Here is a 15,328-nt window from a genome sequence, read left to right as displayed (position 1 = left end):
TTTAATTATTCTGGTACTTGACATGTAAAAACAGTATACTATTTAAGATGACAAGTCACAACACAATATACCATCCACATAAAATCTACTTTATGAAATTTCATAATAGCAAAAGATGAATCAAGACTAAGTTGAACTAAGCCCCCAGTAAAATCAATGATCAAGTTACACATGACTTAACATGATTGCAAAAGAAAGTGAAATCTGGATCTAACCTGCAGCATTTTACCAAACTTTGACCAAGTGCCAGTAGCCCACTTTCTGAAAGAATTTTATGAGAGGCAGCAAGATGTAAGGACAAGGCATACTCAGATATTCTGAAAAAACAGCTGATGCCACAGATGCTATTTTTTCACATCTCTTCCCTCCCCCCTTCTCTTACATTGGCAATAGGGGGCAAGAAGGCAGTCTTGGAGGGGTAAATACAGCCAAGGGGCTATCATTCATGACTCCAATTTTAGAGTTATGTGAATACATGCCTGAGGTATATTAATGCCTTTACGTATCTGTTCTTGTTCCCATCGACTGAGTTCTTCATCCTGTTCCCCAGCAATTAAAGCTTCATCATCACTTCCCTCAATACCTGAGCACAAAGGTAAAAAGAAATAGTAATAAGACTCCAACAGTGGTACAAACAAAGCCATATTCCACAATTAGCACAGCAAGGAAACTGCACTAACATATGGAAGTTTTTACATTGCCAGTAAAATAATTCAGGCAATCATTCAAAAAGTTATTTAGAATAATCCCTGGCAATACTAGTATAAATTCCCCTTGCTCCCAGCTGAACAACTGTCCTTCCTGCCTATCATAAACAGCCTTAGAAACTCCCCTTAATGTCAAAAGCAGTTTGGAATACAACTTAAGGGTGGTTGTTCAAGTAAAAACAAAAACAAAACCTCCCTTTGCCCCAGTGATCTTGTTTCCTGGCTCGCTGGACTCAGGTAAATACAGATAAAAACTATATCCATATATACAACCAGTATCCTGGTTGTACAGGAAAGTAGCAATTTTCTCCATGCAAAGACTAACACAGAGCACCCCCCTACAAGCAGCATATCTGTAGTATAATTATAACGTTATTTTTTAAATATAATACAATTAAAAATCCACTGTATCAAGTAAACCACCTGTGTACAATATTATCCTTTATTACGCAAACAACACTGCCACTACCGTTTGTCCTCTTTTTGCCTCTAATTAAGACTTGGGAATTGAATGTGATGCAAACAAGTGGTTTAGATGTTATGTCATACTTAGTGTTAGGCAGAGATGTGTGAGGAATCTGTCTAGAGGTGGGACCCACCTCTAGGTCCCACCTCTAGAGGTTGGATTCCCTGTGCTTCGCTCCCTGAACTCTGGTCTTATTTGCAGTGGGCCAGCATTCAAGTTCCTGACAAGTGTGCCCAGCGTTTGCAGGGCACTTGCCAGGAATCAAGCCCCATACACTGTGTAAGCAGCATCTTTCCTGTGCAGCAGAAACAGTTGATGTTTTGAACAGGTGCAACTGATGCTGTTCATGAGGAGCTTGCTAGGAAAACAGCCCTTTTTTGTGACAAACCATACTTTGCTTATTTGTCTGAACCAGACAAATCATGAGCCCCAGTCATGGAAGACAAGGCCAGGGAAAGTCAACTATCAGAGCCAGTTTGCTTGAAAAGCAGAATTAGAAAGCAGAAAGCAGATTTTCAGTTCTAGTTTTATGGTCTGCCTGGTTCAGATGTAATAGCAAAATATAGTCTGCTGCAAAATTGAAAACCCCTGTCTGATTTTTGGATATTTCTTCCCATCCTGCCTTGATACAATAGTGCACTATATTCAGGATGATCTCCTGACCCTTGGAAGAGATTTTTCAAAGCAGGGGTGAAGGGGCGCAACGTCACCTTCCATTAAAATAATTTTTGATCCAAACCTATGCTTAAGATACTTAACACTCCATGTCTGCAAGAAACCATTTTTTGCCTAGCACTTAGAGTCACAGCATAACATTTAAAGATCAACACTGCAACTGTTGGTCTTTGCACCTTGATATTTTACCTATTTCCTCTGCAATCTTTTGTCTTTGGGACTTCTCTTTCACTGAAAAAACAATTCTTCGCTTCTCATCATCATCTTCATCATCACTGGCATCATTTTCATCTTCTCGAACAAGACGTCCTTTCCCAGGATCATTGTCAAGGGGTATAAAGTCCCCAAGCTCACGAGCCATTTGGCGCTTTTTCCTTGCAGCATGAATAAAAGCTGCATCTGGGATTTCTCCTGGGGAGAAAAATCGATTATATCCAATCATAAGTGTCCACATGTTAAAACAGTAGCTTTGTACTTCTAAACTGATAAAATACACATAGAATAAATACAAAAGGCATGTACATTCTCTTGGATTCAGTGTTGACTTCCTTTGTGCTTTCTGTTCTCTGTTTAAAGCTCAGCTTACAAGCATGGTGTCAGCTCATCTTTGTTTTTTCCTGGAATAGGCACACTAGGAGAATTTTAGCTCACCAGCACTTGAGTGGGCTCACCAAATACTGAAACCAGGTTGAGGTTTCAAAAGCTAGAGCTCTAGGGCTAGATAAAAGTGAGGAGCATAAGCAACTGAAGCCTAACAAGAGTCTAACAAAAGGCCCTTTGAAGAACTTGCCATAAAGGAGGTGGTCTAGAGGCCACCCCATTTTTGTGATGAAACATCATTTGTGGTGTTTGTTTCTCTTGACAAGTTTTGGCAGCTGTCAAGAGAACTCTAAGTAAAATATAAAGCAGTTTGTAGCTTCTCTGGAACAATGGTGGCTGCCCCCTGCACTTTAAGAGCAATCAGTCTGCTGGCTATTATAAAGGCAAACCTTCTCATTTCAGACCCACACAAGTGTGCACATACACATGTCTAATAAAAAACTAATAAATAACCACTGAATAAAGTTCTGCTGGTGTTTATGGGAAAAAGAGGCGTGATGAACCGGCAACAATCCTCTGACATGCTGTTTGGACACTTTGAAGCTACTGTCACTACCTGTCAAATCAGAAAACATTTTTGCAATTAATAGGCAGGGAAAGGGAACACAACAGCAAGCACAAAGGGCTTTATGATTGTCAGTCACACCACATGAGTGCCAGCTGCTCTACTGTACCACTTGGTGAAGTATCTATCACCAGTAGCAGCTAGGCTAGCTCATCTTGGGCTGCAAGGGCATTTTGCTATTCCTGTCAAGCTCTTTGTTTCTTGCATGATAGGGTTAGTCACCTAGGTTTCAATAACAACAACATGGGTCCAAAACCCAAATGAGAAGACATGTTGTTGGGGTAGCTTGTTGCTCATGAAAAGTTGCCCCACAGGAATTGGTCCTGCTTGGTATGGAATGACAACCTACCATAGCTTGTCATCCATGATGGTTTACTATATCATGCAAATTGAGAAGGCCTTCCTGCTACTTAACTATCCAAAGCAAGCAGGAAATAGAGGAAAAATAGCAAGACTTTTCAGCAAAATGAGCAAATATTCCAGAAAATTAGTGTAAAAATGACAAGAATATTACTGCATGGCATCTCCTTCACCAGAAGTTTAACAGTCTGCAATGACTGACTTGGCTCTGCCCTTAGAGCAAGGAACAGGATTAACCTCTCAGGGCAAAAACCTCCCAAAGAACTAGAATGCACCAACCTGGACGCAGAACATTCAGAGATGACAAAGCATTTGAAAATGCTCCTGCAGCTTTTGGTTTTTCTTCTTCCTTCTCACTTTCAACTTCCATCTCTTCTTCTCCTTGTTCACTATTTGCAGCCCCATCTTCTTGTATTACATCTTTAAACTGTCCCATTTTGTCTGAAGGCTGTTCAGCTGTAAAACAAGTTCATACTCCAACAAGTTCATAATTTTTAAAAAAGTTATTTTGAAGACTTTTTAAAAAATTAAGCATATAAATATTTTAAAAATGAAATATAAAACATAAAAATAAAACATGATATATGTGTGATATAACAATCCTGAATACAAAGATTTGATCAAAATGATTAAAGGCTTATAAGCACTGTGAAATAATTGTTAATTATGAGACACTTGATATTATTCAGTAATTCCTGAAAAGAAACGTTCTCAAATTCAGCAAAAGATATCCAGATTTAGGTGAGTGCAATTGTGCTTGTGGAAGGAGATTTTCCCACCCCATTCTCCCCACAGGAGCCTGAAAATGCTGTGGAGCTGCCTGTAACTAAATAGGTTACTCTGTGCTAGCGGGGGAAACCCCAAAACCAAGCAGAAGCCTCTGAGCAATTTAGGGAGAATCCCCCTCCCCCTGTATCACAGGCTATATCATTCAGGAAAGTCCTCTGGTGGGGCAGAGTAAGTGGGGAACTGTGCTTCCTCTAGCCTAAACCTGGATCTAACCTAGTAACTCATTTTTTCTAGATTAACGTGAATGATGGAACTTCTGAAATATGGATTCTAAAACAAAGAACACCTTTCCTAAAAACCCCATACTAGAAATTCTTTCCAAGGCATATAGTATAATTACAGTTCCTTACTAAATAATCTTGCACCGAGGTTTCTATAAATCCAGTAATTAGAAGTGGAAAAATGGCACAGAAGACTTCCCCTTCTATTGTTGTTCAACTTCAATGCTGTAACACTATTTAACAAAAGGTTGTGCTATGAAGGCTGCAAGGCTCTCCTTATCTCATCCATCCTGATCTTAGAAGAAAACCTGTCCATGTATCATGGATTCTTACTCTCCTTGCTAATTCCAGGAGCTGAAGATACAACTTGTGTTGCAGTACAGGAGGGATGGAAATACAGCATGAGGCAAGATGTGGTTGAAAGCAGAGGCAAATATACAGAATGGCAGGCAATACCCTAACATAAATTACTTTCAGCATTAAATGTATTTATTCTTTCACAAATTTACAAAACTCTTAGGGAGTTTCCCATTAGTATGACTGAGGGCTCATCAAAACCCTAGCTGCACTGGCAAATGTTAAGATGGAATGGGCATTTAACAGATTTACTCATAAATGTTATTTCTCCAACACAAAGCCTGGTACAGCTAGTTCTGTTGCTAGGCATTCTAATAGCCCCAGTGCTACAGAATATCTTTTACAAGCTTTAGCTGTTCCTTCCCTTGTCCTTACAACTTCTCAATTGGTTTGTACATGTTACTCCCTTTGAAGACTATCCAAAAGTTTTAGCTGATATAGAACACAAGGCCAAATTTAACAGGCACGATTAATTCAGATTATATCTCAACAGTGAAAAAAGTCTTCTGCTTCCAAATCCAATTCAATAATTATTATATATGATTAACCCACAGTCAACAAGATTGTTAAATGCCTAAAATTTAAAATTATTATTATTGCTACACTGTATTTATATCCCACTTTTCTTCCTTTTGCAAGGAATTCAACGTGGCTTACACTGTTCTCCTCCTCTCCCATTTTATCATCACAACAGCCCTGTGAGGTAGGTTAGACTGAGAGACAGTGATTGGCCCAAAGTCACCAGAACACAGATCTCGAGTCCCAGTCTACCCTTCCTCTCAAAGGACAGTTCTAACTGGGTAAACCCTAAAGCCAAGCCAAAGGGTGATATGAAATATTTTAAAGAGATATAACTACCTTCTGCTGAAGAATTAGTTTCTGGTTTTGTCTTGGATTTTTCTTCTTTGTATTCTTTCTTAAGCAGCTTTACTATCTTTTTGCTGTAACTTGATTTCTTCACTTTAAAAACTTCTTCAGTTTCTTTAAGTAAAAAGAATGTGAATAAGAAAAAAACACAAATTAATGAATCACTGGTGGAAATCTTTTGTGTTGAAGAATATCGCTAAGCATGTTAAACCATAGATTTCTTTTACTAGCACTACTGCTATATTATTATTTTTAAATCCCAAAGCAGTTTCCATACAAATCAACAGTAGCCCTTGGCATCTCATTGTTCTCCACTAGAGTTATTAATTCATACAACAGCAGATCCCTCTCCCTCATATTTGTGTTACTTCAATACCACAAGCTCTAAACTGGGGTTAATTAATCTCAAGAATGGGTACTAAGAGATACTGTAGTTAAGGTAAGCTAAACAAAGGTAAGCAAGGGTAGAGCCATAAGACTCCAAAGTAAATATATTCCAGAGAGACCAAACCAAGACTCAGGAGTCACATGCGGCTCTTTGGGTTTATTTTGTGGTTCATCACTGTGGGCACCTGCTTGTCACTCATCACCCATCACCTGCAAGTACCTGCTTGTAGCTCTCAGACATCTGACATTTACTGTATGCAGTTCTTCTTCTGAGCAAGTCTGACCACCCCTGATATATACACTTTAACTGTTGTTTCTCTAGATATTTTTTCTTAAAGCCTGCATGCCAATAACTAAATTATTCATAACAATTAAAATACAGTTATTTTAAAATGTTATTTCATGAATAAACTTGAATCAGAAACCATGCAAGCCTAATAAAGCCTTTATTACTTACATATTAAAGGAAATGTATCTTTTTCCCACATGCAGTAGTAGAGCAAGGACCCTCTTTAAAACTGGATCCACAGCCTCCAAGCCAAGGAAAGCACTGGATCAATACAATCTTTTTCAATTTTTTGCTTTCCTACAGCACACTCCCCCGCCCATTTATTTATTCTTTTTGTACACAACGATTGGAACAAGACAGCTTACAAGGTTCCCCTCTTTTCCATTTTACCCTAACAACTACAACCCTGTGATGTAGGTTAGGTCAAGAGTACACTGCACCTCTATTATTTGGTTCACATAGAGCAATTACTCATGGGTTAGTTAATCATGGGTGGTGCAGGAGCAAATGGATATGCTGGCTCTTGATCACTTGCTGCTTCTGCTATACTTCTGGCTGAGTAAACAATCCAGGAGCAGAACAAGAATATGTTGGGATTTTTGGCCAACAACAACTCAGAGTGCTGGGATAAGATATTGCCGCAAACAAACCTTGAGAAAGCGGAAGCAGTGGATCTTGTGAGGCAATGTGAACCGACATTACTGATTTGAGCAGCAAAGTGGAAGTGAAGAGTGATCGTAATGAGGCACACTTGTTCACAGCCCCATTCTGGGACTTCATCCTACTGCATGTATTGCACAAACCTTTAAAAAAAATCTAGAGGGAGTATCTTTAAATATTCCCATGCAGAGTCTCCCTATGGCTGGTTCCCATTGTTTCAAGTTAACATCATAATTCTGTATGTGCTCCTTTAGATAAGCTCCACTGAGTTCAAGCTGGCTCATTCCCAGTTGAATGGATATAGGATTGCAGCCTTGGTATTAAAATACAGGAAGAAGTACACTGGACAATTTTGTTTTCTCTATCATGTTTTCCCAATCAGGGTGCATAAAAACCAATGCTTTTCTTAAAAATAAAAATTGGATTTTTAAAAAATGCTTTTCAAGAAAAAATCTACCTAAAGATTTCTGTTTAAGATACATTATAGTCCAAAGGTTATTCATCATGAAATACAGATTAGTTTTTCATTATGTAGCATGAGGCTACATATTCATGCAATGTTTAAAGTTTTTGGTAAATGAATTCCATTAACCCATACATAATGGCATGTTCTTCCAGAGGTTTCTGTAGATTATTGGACAATTTTTCTATCTAGAAGATATGATCACAGATGCTTAGTTTCATAGTTCTCAAAACGTTGAATGTCTCCAGAGATCACATACCTCTTCTTCACAGCAAAAGTGTTATAATATAAACATACAGAATTAATCCTCTACCTTTATTTATTTATTATTTATTAAAACGTTTATATGCCGCCCCATTCACCAAAGCCTCGGGGCAGCTTACAACATAATAAAAATTACAATAGTAACAATATAAAATATAAAATAACAATATAAAATAAATAACAATATAAAAGAAGTCACCCTGGCCAGATAAATAAGCAAATACTGTTAACAATTAAAATGACGCTTAAATAAAAAGGTCTTCGCCTGGCGCCGAAAAACAAATAACGACAGCACCAGGCGGGACCTCTCTGGGGAGCGCATTCCATTGTTCCTGTGCAAATCTATGTACACAGATCAAAACCCCTTATCTCTTAAGCGCTAAATTTCAAAAAATTCCATGAATAGAAGATTGTTGGGAGTGGAGTAGATCTGCACAAGAAGCTAAGTGTAGGGTGGGAGGGGAAGCAGAAAAATGTAAGTGAAACCTTTTGAGCATAATACTCAACACATCTTTGGATCTTCTGTATATAGTTGGAGGTTTATTATATTATTCTTTCCCTGGAGAAAACCTATAATGGCAGCAGGCTGTAAAAGACACCCAGTTTGAGAATATTTTAATGAAGTGCCTCTACTCATGGGTAAGGCAATTCCCAATATAAGATTCTTTCTGCTTCACTCTGCTTTGGCTCAGTCTTACTTTTACATACAACTGAGCTACAAAATGTGCATGACTGAAAGATCAAAGTATGGTTTAAAAGTCAACAGACAGGGGAAAATATAATTTGAAAATTCAACTTTTTAAATTTCTTTTAAGCATCCTGTTTCCTATTTTCTAAAAATCCTAGAGGGAAAAAATCCAGAATACCTGTGTTTTTTCCCATATTTTTCCACACCCCACCCCTTTATTCTAGACCTCCTATCTTTAGACTGGATTATTCAATGAACTGTGTCCCATCATTAAGAGCTTGCCTAGTCTAAATAATGTTGGGAGGGCCTCTTAGTCATTCCACTGATATGATGCTGAGCCAGTGATTCCCTTAGCTGATGCCTATTGGCTCTAGTTACCCACTTGGGGAGATTTTCTGGCTTCCACATTTAACTTTTCTAGTGTGGACATTTCAGAATGTTAACCCATGCCCTTGTATTTTGATACTATTTCTACCACTTTTTCTGAAATTTTAACAATTTTTTTAACTGAATTGATTCATCTGCTTTATGCTTTTGTCATGGATATCAAAGAAAATATGAGTTCGATCCATTTGTTTTCTAACAGATTGTCCATTTTTGCCTAATGCATTCCTATTACCTTTCATCTAATATACTGATACCTTGTTCACACTTATTGTTTAGTTTTTTATCATTTAAGGGTTAAAAATGGATAGCAAACAAGATTATGAAGTTCACCTGCATCTTGTTATCTCAAGTAGGATTGAAAGAAAGAGAATAAAGACTTAAACTAGAAGAGTTTAATAGGATCTTAGATAGAAATAATTCACCATCAGGATAAATAACTTTTCATCACAATGCAAACTGGTTCACATGCACAAGAGCTCACTGTGGCTTAATTTACTTGTTGAGACTGTTGTGCTGGAATGTTGCCCAGTTTGCTATATCATATGCATCCAAGTGGTAGAGACTGTTCACAGATTAGATAACTTTAAAATAACCCATGAATTACAACAATCCCCACATAATTAAGCCACAGTGGGGGGACACAATCAGGCCCAATATGTTTTAACTGTCCTAGCTAGCAGGATGTTTATGTAACCTGCAGAACAAAGATTACTACTGACAAGATTAGTACTTTCTGCGTTTAATTTCCTGCTGCTCCCACTGTATATAACTCTCTTCACTCTCCAACCCTCAAAATATATACAATATATAAACCTGAAATACTTTCTATAACATTCCATTCCTCTGATGAAATAGGTTGAACTCTGGAAAGTTTATGCCAAATAAGTATGTTATTCTTGAAGCCTCTTCATTGTTTGTGCGGCAACAGCCAAGTACAGTTATCCTGTGGAAATTATCTAAATATGGAATTTAAAAAGTTGTTATATTGCAGAAGAAATCTATAAAGTGCTCTTCACTAGGACAATTTTTTCAGCTGCTGTGTACTGAATATAACTTGCTCTTTAAACACTTATTTCATATTTAGTGTTCTCTGTTGATTTAATAAATTGCATTGTTTCTCCTAAAATCACTCTACTTTGATTAATAAAATAAAGACAGCTATTAAGGAATTTCTCTTTATGGGAGATCCTGTATTGCCTAGTTACCTGAGTCATCCAAATGCAAGGGATGTGCAAGCTGTGTGTGTTTGAGGCAACTGTGCTCTGGGATCCACCTTTGATGTGTTTTTTTCATAAATCCTTTAAGTGAATTCCTTAAATGGGGAAGACACCACAGAAAATGCCACTTCCCCAGTCTTCACTTGCCTAACTTCCAATGGTGAGGGAATTCAGAGCAATGCCATATTATATGAGGTTACAGGCCAGTTTGTACACTAACACCATGCCCTCAAGTTGTATAGGGCTTTGTAGGTGGAAATCAGCACTTTGACCTGTGCCAGCAAATGTAAGATCAGCCAATGAAAATGCCTCAAGATTGACGCCAGGAAAACTGCATAAGCCATGACTGCCAACAGGTTGGGCCAATGCACATTTCTAAAAGCTCTTCAGAAGCAGCCCAAAATATAGTACATTTTAGTAGTCAAGCCTATGTGTTAGTAAGACACAGATAACCATAGCCAGGTAAACTCTGTCCAGTCAATACTTCTGATGAAAGCTTCTCATGGACACCATTTGAGCATCCAATGGACAAGTCTAACACCACCCATAAATGCAAACCTGACTCTTAAGTGGGGAGGTGCACACACAACCCCGTTCATTTTGGCTCCCATCAACTGCAGATCAGTATTAGCTCCTACAAAACCAATGCACCCAGTATTAGCTCTTACACAACAATGCACCCAAACTTTGTCATATGGACATATCGTTGGGGCTCTCCTGTGGTACCACAGTGGAATAAGCATATGCTTCATGTCAAGATGGAGCACGTGTGCGTGTTTCAGAATTACCACTACAGCCATTTTATTAATAATTTAAGCGTTTAAACAAGCTCATACCCAATTTAACGTATGCGTATCTCGTACTCGACCGCAAAATAAGCTTCCTAACTCCCTTACAAATCTTAAAGTGTAATAGAGACGCGTGACGAACACTCTATTCTACATATAGGCTGTACGTTGATTGCTAAGCGGAAGTGCTTTCCAAACTGCAAAACCAGACCGCGCGAACCGAGCGAGAATTTCAAACTAGAACAGAAAAAGACTGGAGGAAGCGGGCAATTTGGCAAAGATGAGCCTCCTCAAACGGGGCACTCTGTTAGCATCAACGCAAAGGGCAAACACGCCCAGATACTCGGGAGAGAAGCACTAGACTGGGGAAGAAGCACTAGGCCTCGGGGCCAGGGTGGCTATTGCCGCACTAGCGAAAAATGAAGCGGCCACACTCGCTTACCCTCCTCTTCATCTTGGAAGCTGAGGAGTTTGAGGCTCCTGCGTGGCGGTGCTGGCGCTGGCGCCGACTCTCGGTTTTTGTTCTTCCGTTCTTTCGCCTTCGAAGCCGCCGACACGAGCCCGTTGTTTCCCAGCGGCGGCTGCTGCGACGGCGGCGGCGGAATAAGAAAAGGCGGCGGCGGCGGCGGGAGAGGAGGCTGTAGATGCGGGGCCGTCAAGCCGCTGCTTCCCCGGCCAATGGCCTCCGCAGTGCCAAAAACATAGCCGCCGCCGCCGCCGGGAGAGACGAGGGGAACGCAGCCCATCGGAAGCGGCAGGAGCGGGGGCTTCGGTGCTGGCAGATCGGCCTCTCCTGCAGGCCCATCCCCGCCTGACGGTAGTGGTGCCTGGGACGCCGGCGGCAACGACTCCTCTTCCCGTTCTTCGTCGTCCTCCTCCGAGTCGTTCCGCTTCCGCACGTTCACGCGCCGCGCCTTGCGGAACATTCCGCCTCAGCCCAAACGCCTCCGGTCGCGGGAAGGTTCAGAGAAAGAGCGAGGGACTGCGGCAGCTCGCCACTCGCTCCCCGTAGCTGCAGTACAATCTCGGCAACGACGCAAGCCAGGGGCCGCCACAGCGCCCCCTACTGTTTGCCGCCAGGTGGACCTTTCCCTTTTTCTCCCGTCGCAGGAAACGATCGACTTAGCTAACCATAGAGTTGGCATCAAGAGTAGAGCGCCTCGTTCGTTACCATTGATCGCAACAAGAGTGGCCCCCATCATGGCGGCTGAGGCAATCGGCCATCTCGAGATAGAAGGAACTGTGTGGGAGGAGGAGAGGGTTATTACGCGATTATTCCTCCTGGGGAAACATGTGGAAACACGGGAAAACGACGGTTGCGTTGTAGTTGTTGTTAAGAAAGGACCTTATGAGGCGGGAGCGGGGGGGGAAATGACGTCAACAGGCCTCCGGAAAGTGGAGCAGAGGGGGAAGCTCGGCTCAGTGCCGCTGCTCGCTGACGCTATTTCCGCCCGAGCGCCTCTTAGCCGCAGGCGGAAGGTGTCAGAGGCCCGTTTCCGCTAGTCTCGGCCCTGACTCCCCACGCTGAGACAGAGAGGAGTCTTGCATTTTGGGCACTTCAAATTTAGTTCTCTTGTTCGGTGGTAGATAGCTTAAAGCTTTATGTGAAGCAGGTGGTGAGGTATTAATTAAACGAACAATCAAATGGCTACCAAAACGTGTGTGTTTCTTTAACTCTTTTTTTACACTTTAAGATTTAATTTTAATTTAATTTAAATATATCCCGGCCTATTCGGAAATCGCCTCAGGACGGCTTACAAAAACTAAAACAATAAAACAGCAATTTACAAAAATTAACTGTGCATAATATCAACAGAAACATTACCAGAAACGGCTTATTCCTTGATCTGTTTTGAAAGTCATTGTTAAGTCTTCAGCAAAGTTAAGTCAAAACAGACTGAATCTGCATATGTTCATTTTCTTTTCTTGCTAATGAACTTTGGCCGGGTTTTTGGCTTGTTACTGTCTTTTCAGGATTGCTGTGACTTTAACCATTATATAACAGGCAGAAATTTAAATTAGCTACAGTTTCTCCTTTTATTCTGATAGTACTCAGGTTTTAGAAGTGGGAAACTGAGTTCCAACACCCATCCGCAGCCACCTTTGCAGCCAACACATGAAAGCAACCTCAGAGTGGGAAAGGGGGTGAAAGCAGACCGAAGAAGGCAGGGTAGATACACTGCAGCCACCAGAGTCTGCTCAGCTACTCCAACATGCTCCATTTAAACATGCTTTCCATGCTGGGCTGGGAAGGGGCAGAGCTTAGATTCCCAATTATCCAAGCTCTCCTATGGCCTCTGAGATACTTTCTGGGGATATAGCTTTGTTCCCTAAAACTTAAAACTTAAAGTTACTGGAAAATGCAGGGTGGTAGGACATAGAAGCAAAAACTGCCTCCACTGCTTCTCACTTTATGTAGGATGCCTGTAATCCCTCAGTTCCCTGATCATGCCCCTGAACACTTTACTGTAAATATGTGTACAGATGAACAGGAAATAGCTTGTGCATCATTTTACATCTCGTTTTGTTACAAATTTCAGGAATAACTACAACAGAACAACGAAAAGCACAGGTATACTGAAATTACCTTGAGAATCACAACAATGATTCTCTGGATTTCTGCATTCATGGCATGTGGTGTACACCTGTTTTCTGATCGTTCGGGAAAGAAATAAAAAGTACCAAAATTGGTCTGGGCTTGTTTGCTTTTTTAGGTGCAATCCAGTTGAGATGCTTACAAGCTTCCCAACAGAGGAGGATTACAGGCATCCAGTGCACAGTGGGAGGAGCAGTAGAGATGATTTTCATCTTCCTGCTCTACTTTTCTGTGGCCATCTAACTAGGATGCCTCAGAGTTGAAAGAAGGAGTTTACAGGAGACACAGGTTATGTCACTCAGGCTTCTGAAGTCTTTTTCCTTCCCTTGGAAAACCTCTCTTTAAGCCATCTCCAAGGTTGATGGCTTGCAAAGGGAATTGGTGCAGTCCTGTGTGGTGGCTATGGGGAGGGGGATCAGAATGCAGATTCCCAGCTTTCCAACTTCAGATCTGAGAATTAGAAGCACCCTATTGCTCCCTAGACAGCCTAAGTAGAGCCACAGGTTATTCCCCCTAGACACTGAAGTTAAAATGATAGTTTCTTATCAATAGTTATGTGCCAAATGTTTTGGAACCAAACTTGGATTGAAACTACAATATTATTTTCCAGTCTCTTGTAAAAACTAATCTTGCTGGCATCAATAGAAACAAAATTAAGTTCTTCCTTATGCAGTACTGCTTCATGCTCTTTTTTAATGAGGCTATTTTGGAGCATTTGGGAATCTGTTGTTAAGTAATTACCAAAATTTCTGTAAAGGTATTTTCCAGAAAGGTCTCCACAAAGAAGTGCAACCATCATGTGTAGTAACCACATCCATACCATTCCAGTGGATGTCTGCCCATGATTCATAAAAGTTTTAGTGGTGTAATACTATTTAAGTGCTGATTCCCTTACATGCCTGGAGATTAATGGTAATGATTTCCAGTTTTCTACTGTCACCCAATTTTCTTTTAAAATATACTCATTTATGTCTTCTTCCTGAATTGTTTTAAGACTAATGGTCCTGCAGGCAAAATCCTGTAAATATCTCATACTTTTTTAGAATTATACTGTGCACTAGTTATAGCATCTTCAAAAGAGGTGGCCTTCTAGGTTTTCTAGTCTTTTGTGCATTGGTTCACTAAAAAGCAAGCAACCTAGTATACTTGTACCCCATTAACTTATATTTCCAGAAATGTATCTTTCATTTGATTTATGGTCAGTGGCAGTCTTGTTTGCTTTCACCTATGTGTGAAAATGCCAAATATTTTCTGCCAGCTACATTGTTTCTTAACAGAAATTTATGCTGGTGGTGATTGGAACAGGTAAGAAAATTTTGGAAACTGGCATTAATTGTGTCTACCTGCCCCAACCAGTTTAGTTTAGTTTGTTCCAACTTTTATAGCTAGGTTTAATTAGGGACAGGACTAGATAAAAACTAAGACACTTTAGTTTCGATATGTTCCTGTGGATATTCCCATCCAAATATAGCTTAGAGTGAAGCCTGCTCAGGCCTGGATCCATTCCTAAACTCCTGGATGGGTATTAAAGCAGTTCTGATGTAGCATAATTAAGTATGAATTCTACCACTGCTCCATGTTCTTATAGTTCTTTCTGGACTAAAGCAAGGAACTAGTTGTTGTTGTTAGTTGCGAAGTCGCATCCGACCCATCGCAACCCCATGGACAACATTCTTCCAGGCCTTCCTGTCCTCCACCATCCCCTGGAGTCCACAAGCTCACACCAACTGCTTCAGTGACTCCATCTAGCCACCTCATCCTCTGCTGTCCCTTTCTTCTTTTGCCATCTATTGTTCCCAGCATTAGGCTCTTCTCCAGGGAGTCCTTCCTTCTCATTAGGTGGCCAAAGTAATTGAGTTTCATCTTCAGTATTATTATTATTATTATTATTATTATTATTATTATTGTTATTATAACATTTCTATGCTGCCCCTTGCCGAAACCTCGGGGCGGCTTACAACATGATAAAATACATTGAAATA

At 40.3% G+C, this 15,328-nt stretch overlaps 1 protein-coding gene across 1 annotated transcript in view; it reads right to left on the bottom strand.

The window, feature by feature from the left end:
• Positions 1-11,799, bottom strand: part of PAXBP1 (PAX3 and PAX7 binding protein 1) — a 34,006-nt gene extending 22,207 nt beyond the window's left edge. The window contains exons 1-5 of the mRNA XM_044441387.1: positions 11,193-11,799; positions 5,599-5,721; positions 3,653-3,829; positions 2,038-2,259; positions 480-583 (exon numbers count right to left, since the gene is read on the bottom strand). Of these exons, the coding sequence (XP_044297322.1) occupies positions 480-583; positions 2,038-2,259; positions 3,653-3,829; positions 5,599-5,721; positions 11,193-11,676 (1,110 nt within the window). The 5' untranslated portion in view covers positions 11,677-11,799. The remainder of the gene's footprint in view (positions 1-479; positions 584-2,037; positions 2,260-3,652; positions 3,830-5,598; positions 5,722-11,192) is intronic.
• Positions 11,800-15,328: the final 3,529 nt, after the last annotated feature.

This window comes from Varanus komodoensis, unplaced genomic scaffold (genome assembly GCF_004798865.1).
Source record: "Varanus komodoensis strain SLA01 unplaced genomic scaffold, ASM479886v1 scaffold4, whole genome shotgun sequence".
NCBI classification, from domain to species: domain Eukaryota; kingdom Metazoa; phylum Chordata; class Lepidosauria; order Squamata; family Varanidae; genus Varanus; species Varanus komodoensis.
The sequence above is the reverse complement of the archived record's forward strand: the minus strand, read 5'-3'. Positions and strand labels throughout refer to the sequence as shown.